At 54.6% G+C, this 13,446-nt stretch overlaps 4 protein-coding genes across 4 annotated transcripts; 3 read left to right on the forward strand and 1 right to left on the reverse strand.

The window, feature by feature from the left end:
* Positions 1–234: 234 nt before the first annotated feature.
* KVR01_003714 (uncharacterized protein) lies at positions 235–1,906 on the forward strand (the record flags this gene model as incomplete). Its single annotated transcript, XM_044794146.1, has 2 exons — positions 235–568; positions 648–1,906. The coding sequence occupies 2 exons, from the start codon at positions 235–237 to the stop codon at positions 1,904–1,906; spliced, it is 1,593 nt and encodes a 530-aa protein (XP_044648729.1).
* A 2,803-nt stretch (positions 1,907–4,709) lies between these two features.
* Positions 4,710–6,361, forward strand: KVR01_003410 (uncharacterized protein). Its single transcript, XM_044793407.1, has 4 exons — positions 4,710–4,771; positions 4,847–5,471; positions 5,544–5,648; positions 5,706–6,361. Exons 2-4 carry the CDS (start codon positions 4,915–4,917, stop codon positions 5,767–5,769), a joined length of 726 nt encoding a protein of 241 aa, XP_044648425.1. The 5' UTR covers positions 4,710–4,771; positions 4,847–4,914; the 3' UTR covers positions 5,770–6,361.
* Positions 6,362–6,771: 410 nt separating this feature from the next.
* KVR01_003923 (uncharacterized protein) lies at positions 6,772–8,199 on the forward strand (the record flags this gene model as incomplete). The annotated part of the gene is made up of 1 exon (XM_044786943.1): positions 6,772–8,199. The coding sequence occupies one exon, from the start codon at positions 6,772–6,774 to the stop codon at positions 8,197–8,199; it is 1,428 nt and encodes a 475-aa protein (XP_044648938.1).
* Positions 8,200–8,408: 209 nt separating this feature from the next.
* KVR01_003361 (uncharacterized protein) lies at positions 8,409–10,624 on the reverse strand (the record flags this gene model as incomplete). Its single annotated transcript, XM_044783657.1, has 10 exons — positions 8,409–9,297; positions 9,350–9,450; positions 9,513–9,572; positions 9,627–9,788; positions 9,845–9,865; positions 9,933–10,058; positions 10,123–10,200; positions 10,261–10,337; positions 10,402–10,465; positions 10,550–10,624. The coding sequence occupies 10 exons, from the start codon at positions 10,622–10,624 to the stop codon at positions 8,409–8,411; spliced, it is 1,653 nt and encodes a 550-aa protein (XP_044648376.1).
* Between the last annotated feature and the right edge of the window lie 2,822 nt (positions 10,625–13,446).

A 13,446-nucleotide genomic window follows, 5' to 3' on the forward strand; every position in this document is an offset into this window, starting at 1 on the left:
CGGGGTTCACCAATATGCCCTGCATAATCATTGGTGTGCCCTGCATAATCACTGGAGAAGAACCTGCGAGGCAGCTCAAGTGGGCGGCGAACATGTTCACGTACACCGGTCACCCACCTGTCCACAAGCATACCTGGTTCTCTATGCTCTCATTACTCTTCCTTCATCCCTGGATATTTTATAGCCAGAGACGGTGGCGAAGCCAATCGCCCACACACACAAAGGACTGTCATCATGGGTTTCTTTCCTGACTACATAACCCATGGGAATAGCCTCGGAGGCTGGATTCAGTATCAGGTCTCCAAACTGAATGAAAACCTCACTGGCCCATATATTCAAACTTCGGGCAGCAGCGATACTCTGGCATTTACTTTGTTAAGATACCTACCCAGTCTTGCTGGCCTGATATTGGCCTGGTTCCTGGCCAGCTGCGTCTGGTACCGCTACATTTCGCCCATCTCTGACATCCCTGGACCTTTTTTGGCCTCATTCTCAAGACTATGGCTCATCCAGGCATTGCGTCGAGGGAGGGCGCCACGCGATTTCCTCGAGCTCCACGAAAAATACGGTAAGTAGCCCCCATCCTCGAGGCAGCCGCTGAATGACACCACCTTGTTTGACTTGATGCTAATCCTAGCACTTCTAAGGCCCCTTTGTGCGTATATCACCGTGGGAAGTCAGTGTCTGTCATGCAGAGGTGGTCAAGAAGCTGTACCTTCAGCCATTGCGAAAAGGCACGTTTTACGAGTTCGCCACCTACCCAGACTGGCGCTTCCAAAACCCCATGTCTGAGCCGGACCCAAAGCGAAAGGCAGAGCGCTCCAAGATATTCGCTGCTGGATTTGCGCAAAGTAGCCTCCTCCGTTCTGAGGATGTCATCTCGGACACGATTTCCCAACTGCTTGACTACCTGGACCGCTATGCTCAGCGCAAGGAGCCTATGGACCTAGACAGATTCTTTACGTACACGGCTTTTGACATCGTAGGCGAGATGCTCTGCAGTAAGCCGTTCGGATTCCTGAAGGAAGGCAGAGACGTGAACAACGCGATCGCCACGAATTTCTACTTTCAGGAGCTGGTTACTTGGGCCTCTCACCTCCGCGAGCTGCACTACATCGCCGTCAACCCCATCATGACCTGGCTGAGCCTGACTCCTGCCTCTTGGCTAGGCGAGACCGCGTTCGTAGCTGTGAAGGATCGTATGGCGAGGCCAGTTGAGAACTTCGACATGCTTAGCCACTGGTTGAAATACATGGACGAGAATCCCGGCAAGGTCTCCACTCGCGAGATCATGTCGCAGGCTACGAATATCACGGCCGCTGGGTCGGACACGACGTCGTCTTTACTGCAGGCTATTTTCTACCACTTCCTCAAGAACCCGGCGACGCTCGAGAAGGCTAGGGCAGAAGTCGATCAGATCCAGAACACCGACCGCGTCTTGCCGTTTTCTGAATTGTGGGAGCTTCCATACCTTCAAGCCTGCATCAAGGAGGCGCTCCGTATCCACACCCCGATCCCCATGCCGCTACCGCGTCTGGCTCCCAAGGGAGGAATCGAGATAGGTGGGCGCTGGTTCCCCGAGGACATCACTCTTTCCGTTTCCCCGTGGGTCCTGCACCACTCGCGTGAACTCTGGGGCGACGATGTGGACGAGTTCAAGCCCGAGCGCTGGCTGGGTGACGGTGCGGCTCGGCTTGAGAGGTGCTTCATGCCCTTCGGTGTTGGTTTCATGGCGTGTCCCGGACAGCATCTCGCTCGTATTGAGGCATTGAAGGTCACGGCTACGATAATCCGTGACTACGACCTGCAGCTCGTCCATCCGGAGAAGGACTGGCAATGTAAAATGTTGTTTGCCCAGGTTCCTCATAGTTGGCCTGTCTATATCAAAAAGAGGACCACGTCCTAGGATTTAGTAGACCAATACAGATTTGAGGCCGTTTCCCTAGGTAGAACTTCCGTTTCTATTCGAACAAGCGCCCGTCTTCCGAGGTGCCTGATGCACAGTCAGATGAGTGGAGGAAACGCCCGTTCATGCAAACCGGTTGGCCCAGTCCTTGGAAGCGTTTCAATCAAGTGACTCACGGCAGACACATTGTATTTTTTGGTTGTATGAAAACCGATTTTGGTGCGCAGCAAGTTCCTCGAGACCCATGCCACTGCGCTACATAAGAATCTAATTCTTTCATGCTAGTTTTAATTACCATGTGCGTAAGTTCAATGGTACAGATGAGAATGTCATTGAATTGAGAGGGGAGCAGAAAGGAGCTCAAAAGTGGAAATACTGGGGGTCACGGATACTGGGTCTGTACAATGGGAAGAGCTTGAAAATGAGAGACCGTACCGGAATTAGGACGTCTGGGTGGAGCAAAAGCAGTCAATACATAAAAGGCATGCAATTATGGCTACAATCTTCTGTGTATTTATAGCGGTGCTCTTGGGATCCCTGAGTCTTATTCTTGCTGGGCTACAGACTTGAATAACATACAGAGCTTAGAAGAACCCAGTGGAAGATACACTCCAGCCTGTTCATTGAGATTTCGGGACCTTTTTCCCGCACGAATACCAAACAGATCAGCCTCGCATATCTAATTGCGTGAGGTTGTTTCATTTCCTGAATTCATGTGCTTTAAATAAATCGCAGTCATTTGTGGTAGTTGTCTTCCACAACCCTCAATTTCCTTGCTGCATCTCATCTCGAATTCAATTGCTATCGCCGAAGGTGTCAGAAGCCTTTGTATCCGTGTGGATTTCATCGAAATCTTAATATAGCGACGCTCGCCAAGATAACTCGTCCCATTGCCTGATTGAGAGAAGCTAGGATGGCTTCGTTGGTCGAGGTTTCCAAGCGTTAGATGTGTACAATGTCTGCCGCACCTGACATGTCACTCCCTCGTTCATCCCCCCTGGGGGTGATGCTTTTTTGGCCTCCGGCGCGGCTGGTCTCTCGCTGGAGCTCCAGCGCGACTTTTCCTTCTGAAACACGCAAATCATGATGGATGCGATCGGTTCAGAAAAGTAAGAGTGTCGACTAGTTCTTGTAGTCTGAAAATGAGAATCTCCGATCTAGTCGAGTAGCAGAAGTTGGAAGATTTAGTTCGAAAGAGTGAGTTCGAAGTATTTGGCATCAGGTATGTGCTGATGAGCGAGATTGTAGTGCCGTGCTAGATTGATCCTTGGAATAATTATTCCTCAAGCATAGGAAAGCAAAAGTAGGCTGTTAGGACTGAGATTAGTCCAAGACCGATACAGACGATACCCGCGCGATCTTGGCCCACGATCTTCGATGTTGAAGGTTGCCTTCCTCTTTGCCGTGGACGCAGCAGGATGTCGCGGAGACTGTCTGTCGCCGCTGATGCTCGTGGTAGGTTTTCGTCACTGCCAAAAGTTCCAAAGGTCGTCCGATGCGGGTATTTGAGTGGTGACGCCGTCCTGTAGTTCTCGACGCTCTCATCGCTTTCGCTGCCATCGCTATTATCATAATCCGCCCCCAGGTAAGCCTCCAGGTCTTCGTTTGGAATTTGCAAGCGACCTGTGCTTGGAACTGGCCCCTGTTCTCTAAATGCTCGGCGCACTTCATCATCTGTTTCGAATGGCTTGAACATTTTTGCTGTCAAATTGGAGATGTAGTTCGGACAAATAGTAGGCTAATCCGCGGGTGGGTTCTTTTTCTTTTTTGTGTTTGGTTGTTTCCACGGGTTTGAAATTACTCAAGAACGTGAGCAGCCTCGAATTTGAATTAAGTATTGGAGCATTTCAAGCAATTTTCAAATCTAAGCAAGATCTTGAATTAAACTAGCCAGCACTAATGCCACTAAACTATGTACTACGAGTTTGTAAAGATAAATGCCACTTGAATTTTTTAGCTGCTTGTTGCCCTATGTACTAGTGAGTGTGCTTTCTGCTCTTGGTAGGCACTGTATCCATTATTCAACTAGAATATCCAGACATATTAGACCGTATCTGAATTGCTTGTGGTAGTATGATTTTGTAGACCACAAGCTGCTGCGACCCAGCTTTGTCCGCCCGGGGCCTTCAGGAGTACCGCTGTTGGCGTTTCGAGAAAAGTCTACCTAGGTACCTAGGTGCTCACAGTTCCATTCTCAGATCAAGGTGCTGTTATTTGATGAAGGCAGATGTGTCGGGTATGGTATTCTGTAGTTTTAAATGCAAACTTGTTCCGGTGCGAAAGATTTCAGGTACTTTTTGGAATTGGCAGGCGCCGGACACGATATTGCTGACGGTCAATTTTGGTGGGGAGCTAACGAAAAGTTGAGCCATATCGGCAAAATAAGTCCATAATGTAGCGTTTTACTATTTTCCTAGATGCCCTCAGGGACGGAAGCGTAAGTCCAGCGGCGTTTATAGACAACTCAGAACGAGCGTGGTCGGAGAAACTCAGTCACGCTGGACCACCTCCGACCAGCAAGCCGTCACCGATTATCCATGCTTGTAAAGTGCCAAAACTGGAATGCCGATAATGAACAACAGACCAAAGTCTGAGAGACATAGAAAAAAAATAAAAAGAAAGGAATCTCCTTTGGAAATTGCCTAGGTCCCCTTGATGTCCCCTTGATGGGTCGTCCGCTGTAAGTCGAGGCGCGGCTATACTTGGACAGGGAGCACCCCTGCCAGCACCCACGTGACCGCTGCGAAACTCGGTGACGTTCATTCGCTAGCAGCCCGGATGCTCCATTCGATGCTTAAGCTTCCTGGACTGGAGTTCCGATCCACGACAACGATAGCGTCGACGTCGAGCCACTCACGAACACCGGTACGCAACCGACCCAAACCCCCAATTGCGACCCCTTCTGCACTCTACGCAAGCCAATTGACGTCAACCCTCCAGGATCGAGTGGTCCAACCTCACCAGCCAGCCCATCTCATCGCAGTCAACCCTACAAACGACCGCCCAAGATGCGAGGGACCCTCCGACTGCTCGCGAGCGTCAAGCCCGTGCGGTTCCTCGAACCCGGCGCACCCACCGGCCTGACAGGCCTCTTCGCCAACGCGTCCCCCCGAGCGACCCTCCTCTACCTGTACTCGAGCACCCTCGACAGGCTGCAGGCCGTCCCCGAGACGTCCCTCTACCGCCAGTCGGTCGAGGCCGTGACAAAACACCGCATGTCGCTCGTGCAGTCGGTGAAGCCATCGGGCTACGACGAGTGGCTGGCAAAGGCGCGGCAGATCCTCGAGAAGCACCCGGAGCACTTCAAGGAGGCGGCGCACAAGACGGCGGACGGTTCCCTGGCCAAGGGCGTGGAGCGGGGCGGCAACTTCTTCGTCCTGCGGCAGACGGAGGTGGATATCGACGGCCGGTACAAGGAGTGGGATGGTGAGGAGGACGAGGGCCCCGAGAAGGAGGGCAGCAGGACCCTGGAGGAGAGGGAGGACCAGTCGCTGATCTCCTCGCGGGATCCTTTCGAGGGCGAGGGCATCGAGTGGACGGATGAGCCCAAGTTGACGATCGATCAGTACGTCCGACCTACGACAAGTGGCACGGGGTGTCCCTCGATTTGGGATTGCGCTAACACTAGATTTCACAGAGTTGAGGAGCTCGAGAACAAAATCGGCGCTGGGCTTATCGAAGAGGTTATTCAGGTTGCCGAGGGAGAGCTGAAGCTCATTGACACGATGGTGCAGTCCAAGCCGTAAGTTTATGCGGAACACGGGCCATGGGGCGCACTTGCTAATGATTCGTGAAACAGATGGGAGAGCCTCGAGGAGAAGCCCAAGGAGGGACAATGGAAGTACTTCGAAAGGAAGGAGTAAAGGAAGTTGGAGCTGGGAAAACCCTGAATTGAAGAAAGACTGGCCTACAATGTACAGTAGCAGGGAAGCTTGTACAGATCTACAGCTGCCACCACAAGAGTGCCAAAAAAAAAAAAAACACCCCTAGATCCACTCAGATGGAGTCAACCACACCCCCCGGATAATCGTCGTTCATCAAATACTCATTCTGGCAAAAGAAGAAATGCACCCCCCAAAAGGAAGAACATAGAACGTGTTTCCGTCGTGGGTCAAACCCATGTGAAGACATGAGAAGATCAGAAAACATGGGTTCATGTGCCACTGCCCTGAGAGATTGCTATGAACCAACCGCCAAAGCCACGCTTTTCATATGGTGTGGGCGCTTGCAACCGTGATAGCCGCAGGAGTGAGCTTTGCCACTGAACCATGTCACAGCAGAAACAGTGCTGATTGAAGCAATTGGCCTCATAACAAGGTCGAATAATGATACCTGGTCTTCCAGACATTGTCGGATGCGGACAAAGATGTCAACGAACAAGCATGTAAAACCATTTTACCAAGCGCACAGAAAGCACTAAAGAGCCGTCATGCAAATGAGTAGAGTCTGTTGAAACTTAGAGCTCCAGCCTGTTTGATTAATTGTTGTAAATTCTGGCTTGCAAAGTGCTGAGCGAATGTGAGGTTCGTTCATGTGTCGACACCTAAACTGGTCGGTCCGTGTTTAGCGTGGGGCAGGTTCTCTCTCACTTACACCTTGAGAATTTGAGCTTCCCAACCCGACCTCATAAACTACCAACCGAAGCAGAGACACGCTCGGCAACAAAACACGCACACATTTGCTTGCAAATTTATCGTACATAATTCAGATCACAGTTTCTCGAATCCAAGCTGTCAACCAGAGCGTCATCTCCCTTCGCACATTTAACAAACAACACGGCTGGAAAGAGAGCGGCTTTGCTCATCGAGCAACATCGACGGTTTTCACAGCCATCACCCCAGGACCAAATACTTACCAACTCGGTCATGTCCTCACACAAAAGGAAACGCTCCATATCCAATCACCTACCAGATGATACCATCAACCCCCTCTCACACAGCGAAGGCACAATAAAACAGCTGCGCGCCGCGGGCCTCACGGCAGACGACCTCCTGCCGTCCAACTACATCCCAGACTTCCCCCACCGGCCCATCCGGCCGTCCCACCATCAACAACAAGACGGGGAGAGCGACAACGACGACCGTGGAGGAGATGACGACGGCGGGTCGGTGTCAGGCGGCAGCAGCACCAGCAGCGAGGGCGGCGGCGCGCAGCACAGGGCCCGCAAGGCGCGGCAGCGGCAGGTGTTCCGCGACGCGCAGGACAGCCAGCTCGGGCTCCTGACGAACGTGATCCTCCGGGCGCTCGAGGAGGGCGACATCCCGCGGGCGAAGCGGGCGTTCGGGCTCGTGCGCAGGTCCGAGGTGCGCGGGCGGCCCGTCGACCTGCGCAAGAGGGCGCTGTGGAGCCTCGGCGCCGAGATCCTGATGCGCGACGGGGAGGTGAGGTCGCGGAGCGTCGTGCCGTCGGTCGCAGACCCCATCGGTCCTGAGGGGGAGGGTGAGGGGGAGGAGGAGGGCGCCGGCGCGGCGGGGGACAGGGCACGCGGGACGGGGACGGGGACGGGGACGGGGCAGAGGAGGTGGGGCTCGACGGCCAACATGCCGCGGCTGCGTGAGTACCTCGAGTCGCTGGTGCGGCAGTACCCCTACAACCGGCTGCACCCGGACAGCGTCAGCGACCTGGACTTCCACCCGGTGCTGTTCAGCTGCGAGTTCTACGACGCGTGGGCCGAGCACCGCCTCGCGCTGGAGCGCCTGGCCGAGGAGGCCGAGTCGTGGAGCGAGGGCGAGCTGGACGACGCCGTGCTGCCCGACGTGGACATGCAGGGGTATTATGGCGGCGGCGGCGGCGACGACGGCGACGGTGGTGGTGATGGGGCGCGGGCGGGAGGCGGCCACGCATACCGCGGGGACAACCTGACCGGCAGGGAGAGGCGGCTGCGCCAGGCCAAGGCGGACCTCGGCCTGCGGGCGCTGTCGGCCATGCGGGACGTCGCGGCGCGCATGGACGGCCTGATGGAGAACGCGCCGTACTCGCGCAGCGCCGAGCTGCTGCGGCTGCGGGGCATGGTCGCGCTGTACATCGGGGACCTGGGCGTGCCGCCGGCGCCGCGGACGGCTGATGAGGAAGGAGAGGCCGCCCGGGTCAGGGGGCTGGAGCAGGAGAGGGCGAGGGCTTTCTTCGTGCGCATGGTTGAGAATGGAGGGCGGGCTGATGCCTGTGTCAAGAGGTGGTTACGGGATGGGAATGGTAGCGAGGATGACTACGGCGCCGACGATGATGACGATGACGACTACCAGGGGAGCCAGTGGGGTGCGTTGCCTGTATTTTCATCCATGCCTGTGCGATAGGGAGTTAGTCCCCAAACGTCTAGCTACATGTATTCTAGCAAAATGGATAGCAAAAGGGTTTCGATTCCATCATTGAAAGCACCCTTCCCCGAGTGGCGCCTTCTATTATTCGACCGCAACCAAGAGACTTGAAGTTATTATGACAAGCCCCTCGTTGATTCCAGGCATTCCTGCATGTACCTCACTTCGATGGTGTAAACGGCAGCCTCTTATATAGCAGACTCCGGCTGCGCAGAAAGAGTGCTCGCTCGGCCGGCACTGAAACTAGTGCTCACAGCCGCAGTGCCTTGCCTGCTTGGGGCCTCGGAGGGAACATGTGAGTTCTGTCGGCTCGACGAGTGTCTGCCACCTTTCGGCCAGCGCTGCATGATAATAACAGTGTTCTGGCTGCCCGCGATGACGCACCAATCGCCCGCAGATGACCAGGCCACCTGCCGGCCCAAGAACCGCGGCCCTCCGAACTTTTCGATCTTGTGTGGTCTGATCAGCTTGAAGGGGTTGCTGGTATCGTACTTGGCCTGCCACGACTCCACCGTCTCGGGCGTCTGCTCTTCCAGCAGAACGCGTTCGACGTTGAATGGGTCGCGGTGACCCACAGGCCTCATCGAGAGAGCAGCCGCGTAGACAGGGTCAACTGGATTCTCGGAGACGGGCTTCTTCGTCTTGTGGTGGTTTGGTTGCAACCATGCCGGCCGCTTGACCTTCACTTTGGGATCACGATTGGGGTCCCGGATTCGATTGATGTAGCTCTGGTATCCAGTCAGGCGGGCCATGTCCCACATCAGAATCTCGCTCTTCGTATTGGAGAAAACGAGTACAGGGTGCTGCCCATGTATGTGAAACAAGCTGAAGCGCAGGAAGAATTGTGGCCCGCATTGTGGTGTTTCGAACTGCAACAATCGCACCCATAGGGTCGGGCATGAAGGAGAATTAGTGGAGGCGAAAGCAGATCGAGTTGTCCTGCTCTGGTCATATGCTGTGGGAGCTGTTGATGGCGGCGGTGGAGGATCTTCGGAGCAGAAGCCCTCAATTTTCCACAGCACGATCTTGTCTTCGTGACACGCTCGTGAGAGTATGAGGTCGCCGTAGAATGCGACGCTGTCACGGTGGTGTTAGTCAACATGGCGATGCTTGCCGACGGGGCACTTACCAGTCGATCAAACCAACATGGACGTCCGAGGTGGAAAAGTGCGGGTAGTGGACGACTATAGGGGTGTCGACATGCTGTTCTGGAAGGTCGGGAATAGTCCACTACAGCGATGTTGGTAAGTACTTTTCCGATGAAGGAGTGCTAATTTTCAGACCAGACGTACCAGGTTGACGACTTGATCGTGTCCAGCAGAAAGCATATAGCGACCGGAATTGTGAAAGGCCTGTTGTCATGGTGAGTTCCACGCACTCGTGGCAATTTCGTGCATGTCACGTACTGTGCTCAGCAGACTCCATGAGTGTCCCTCGCCGCCGAGGAGGCACAAACACGGCTGCTTGGCATGGGCAGGATCCAAGCTCCACATCCTGATTGTTGTGTCATCTGAGGCAGAGGCGATAATCCGAGGGTTCTGGGGAGAAGTAGACAGATCGTTGATCTCCTAACGCGAATGTATCAGTCAGAGTTGAGTTGCAGAAGCCCACAGCCCCGACTTACTCCTCCGTGGCCAACAAGCGTCTGGTGTACGTACAGTCAGTCAATGTCTCAGATAAGGCAGTAAATTCCCTGGGCGATCGAAGCTTACTGTGTATAGCTTGCCCTCTTTGATGTCGTAAACCTTGATCTTGGCATCTGATCCGGCAACACAGAGCAAAGGCCGCTCCGTCTCAACGTCTTTGGACCAGCAGCAACAGCAGTTCGTTGCTTCCTCCTTTTCTCAGGTCAGTGTCACAGTTCACAGGACGGAATAAACGTAATGACCAGGGGTAACTTACATCATCGTCTCTTATGATTCTGATGACTTCACAAGGATTTACGTTGGCATCGGTCTGAGACAGCCGGCAAACAAGAATCTAATGGAGATATCAGTGACGGTTACAGTTGCAATTGTGGGGATAATACGATCGACGCACATGCTTCTTGCTCACAGCGGCAAAAACTGGTTCTGCGCCATCTGGGTCGTAAGGGTAGAACTTGACGTCGAAGAACTCTAGGGAGCAACTGTGAGCACACGTGAACAGCTGGGTGTGGGTTACGATTTTGATGCTACGCACCGGTGTCCTTATCTTCGTGTTCATCTTCCGTTTTGTCCTTTGTCTTGAGATATCTGTAGTCATCCTGTAGGAGAACGCGGTGAGGATCTTATGGCCTTTCGACTACGGTCGCCCTGAATTCTCCCAGATGGTTGGGGCGCCGACGAACCTCAAAGACAAATGATGAGCGCAGCCTGGGTAAATCCCATTCCGGTGAGTCCTGCAGGGCGGCAGAGGCGGCCATTTCCGTGGACCGCGACAGTGCGCGCCGCAAGGGACAGGGCAGGGGAAAGGGCCGTCCCCGTTGCTTGCTGACTGATTGTTGAGGGACCGACCAACTCGGATTGATGAACGTGACGAGAATCTCTTGGAGCTAGGCTTGCCGCGTCGCGCAACCCAAGCGGGCCAGGCTGGGACCTGGGACCCTGACTGCAGCGGCTGCACGATGTCAGGGTTTTGGGTTGTTTCCTGTTTCGGTTACCTCCCGCGCACGAGTTGATTACAGGACGGTTGATAGCACTGCACACGCTAGGACAGCTTGGCCTTGGGCTGACGCGCGCGTGTGTGTGTGGTGGAGCGTCAGAGAATCGTCTCCTGCTGTTGGGAATTGCGTTGTGGTCACGGTGCGGAGGCCAGGACGGATCAGGGCTTAGCGAGTGCGAAACTTGCCGTAAGGTGCATCTGGAGACCCTGGTCCTGCCAATCCCAGCTATGCCGCTCACTTGGGCACTGCCTTGCCTTGCCTGCTGTCGCTGGCTGCGCAGCTGTGTTGACTGCGGCATCAAACTCTTGATTGTTGCTCTCGAGAGGGCATCTAGAACCGAGTCTCATTGAGTACGGAGGGAATACTGTGTAATATGGGCCAAAGTGGCGGGGGGAAATTTCCTGTACGCGGTAATAAAACAACATGTTCTGATTCCACAATGCTGGGTAAATCAATTAGATCGCAACGCTAACCTTATGGGGAAGTCAAGTAAACACAACCAGCATCTCGACTCCCGAGGTCCTTATTACCAGGTCCTGCAGTGCCTACATAGGTGCGTATGTTCCCTCTGATCAACTACGTCCAAAGCTCGTATGACGGCATTTAGGTAAACTCGTTGCGCCACTTGAAAACGTCCTGGAAAAAGGAACAGCCGCCGCAATATCCTGCTCTCGTGCTCGATCTCAACAAAAGCAAGAGCGGGTGCTCCCATCGCCTATTGTTCCTTCTCCCTCGAGGAGGCGAGATTTCATTTGACATCAAAAATTCCCTAAAGGCTCACCTCCGACGACTGCAATGGCATCATTGCCGACTTATGACACATCTACACAGCCGCGCTCGCCTCTCGGATCTTGATGAATGCCCGAGTCGTTCCAAGGAGGTGGCAGCTTGCCTTGGTCGTACTCGTCATCTTGCGCGAACACGAGTCTGTCGCCCTCGCTTAATGATCGATCGTGCCTGGACGTTGTTGAGGGAAGCAATCGAGACGGCGCCTGCTTGATGAGGCTCCACTCCTACTCCGGTGCTCCCCGCCGGCAATGCCAAGCCCCTTGACAGCTTCGACGAAAGCCCTACAACTCCAACAACTCGGTACACCACATACCCACTCCTGGTAGCAACCCTGCAGCACGACTGGGAAGTCTGACACACCTCCCCGTCGCCTTGGCGTTCCTGGCATTCCCGCTGCGAAAATGACTGCAGAGTGTGCGCGAGAGCCGGCTGCCTGACTGGCTGACCGGCAGACTGGGTGCTGATACCAGGTCCCGCACCCAATTTCACGTGGCAGGCCTGGGAACGGAGCTTGCCGGGTGAGATGGTTGTCGTTGGGCTGTTCCACCTATCAGAATGGCAGGCTGCATTTGCTGAACGCTTCACGCGCTCAATATGGCAGTGGTGCAAGGCTGATATTGCAAAGGCCAGTGCCAAGCACAAAGGCACAGCGGAAGAAGCTAGCATCGCATCGTGGGAGTCGGCAACGGCTGAGCGAGAGCCACGCGGGCCGGCTGACCCATACGTGCCAGCATGTCAAGCCCCTGCCAAACGTGCTGCTTGGGTTCTGCAGATCACCGGCCCTGAACATCACCATCTATGTACTGCGTAAGCATAAGCACCAACGCCCAGGACGCCGCAAGGATAACTTGACAGCTGCATGTTCCGTACGATCTAGGCGAGCGAAGCCTGCGAGCCCGGAGACCTGTGACGCGCAACTCCTACGCAACCATGCATCACACCCCTGGGCTTAGGACCCTTCCCAGGCCTGCCAGGCTGTCAGGATGGTGGATGGGGGCATGGCCGTCGCTATTTTGAGATTTTGAGGCGATGAGGGATTTCGCTGACTGGCGTTGCGATCTTTGAGATCGAGCAACACTCCTGCTCGCTTATACAGTTATCAGATCTCAGAAGTTGAAGGGGTTGCAACAGTTTATAGGCATGTCGTTCCACACAATGTGGCTTAAGGCCGATCTCTCAGGGGCCGGTCAGGGTCTGCTGAATTTCCGACGAATGAAGGGTCACCGATGCCCACGTCGTCCTTCATTCTCGACCATCGGTGTGTTTACCCCAGGACCCCTACCCAAATGACCTATCATTGCTCTGACGTACAACCTTGGGCGAGGCTGATGACTGCTGAGCCGAGAGCCTTCCACCACCGCCACAATCACGATCCTTGAGGCTTCCAGCCTCACACTTGGTCACGAACTGCCTGGTGATATACCTTCACCACCATAATTGCAACGCCGGTTTCATGGTGCCCTCGACCCCTACACGTGCGTTGGGTTGCATGCGTGCTGGCGGTGCAGCTTCATCCTGAAATATCCCTGTGTATTGCGCCCTGCGCACCGGGGAGGTCGGAACTGAACCATTGCCCTGGAGCGGGATGCGGCTGACGAGGCTCGGGCGACTCCGACTTGACGTGACTTGACATGGTCCACGAAGGAACTGGACGACACTGTCCGATGAAACTTGACAGAAGTCTAGCCCTTTGTTGCCCTCCAGGAAGCTTGGGTAGATGGCCGACAATCCTGGCCGTCGATCATTTCGGGACGCAAGGTCTCTATCCCCTGTCATTGCGCCTCGACAGCTGC

The sequence above is a fragment of the Diaporthe batatas genome (assembly GCF_019321695.1).
Source record: "Diaporthe batatas strain CRI 302-4 chromosome Unknown Contig00003, whole genome shotgun sequence".
Classification (NCBI taxonomy): Eukaryota; Fungi; Ascomycota; class Sordariomycetes; order Diaporthales; family Diaporthaceae; genus Diaporthe; species Diaporthe batatas.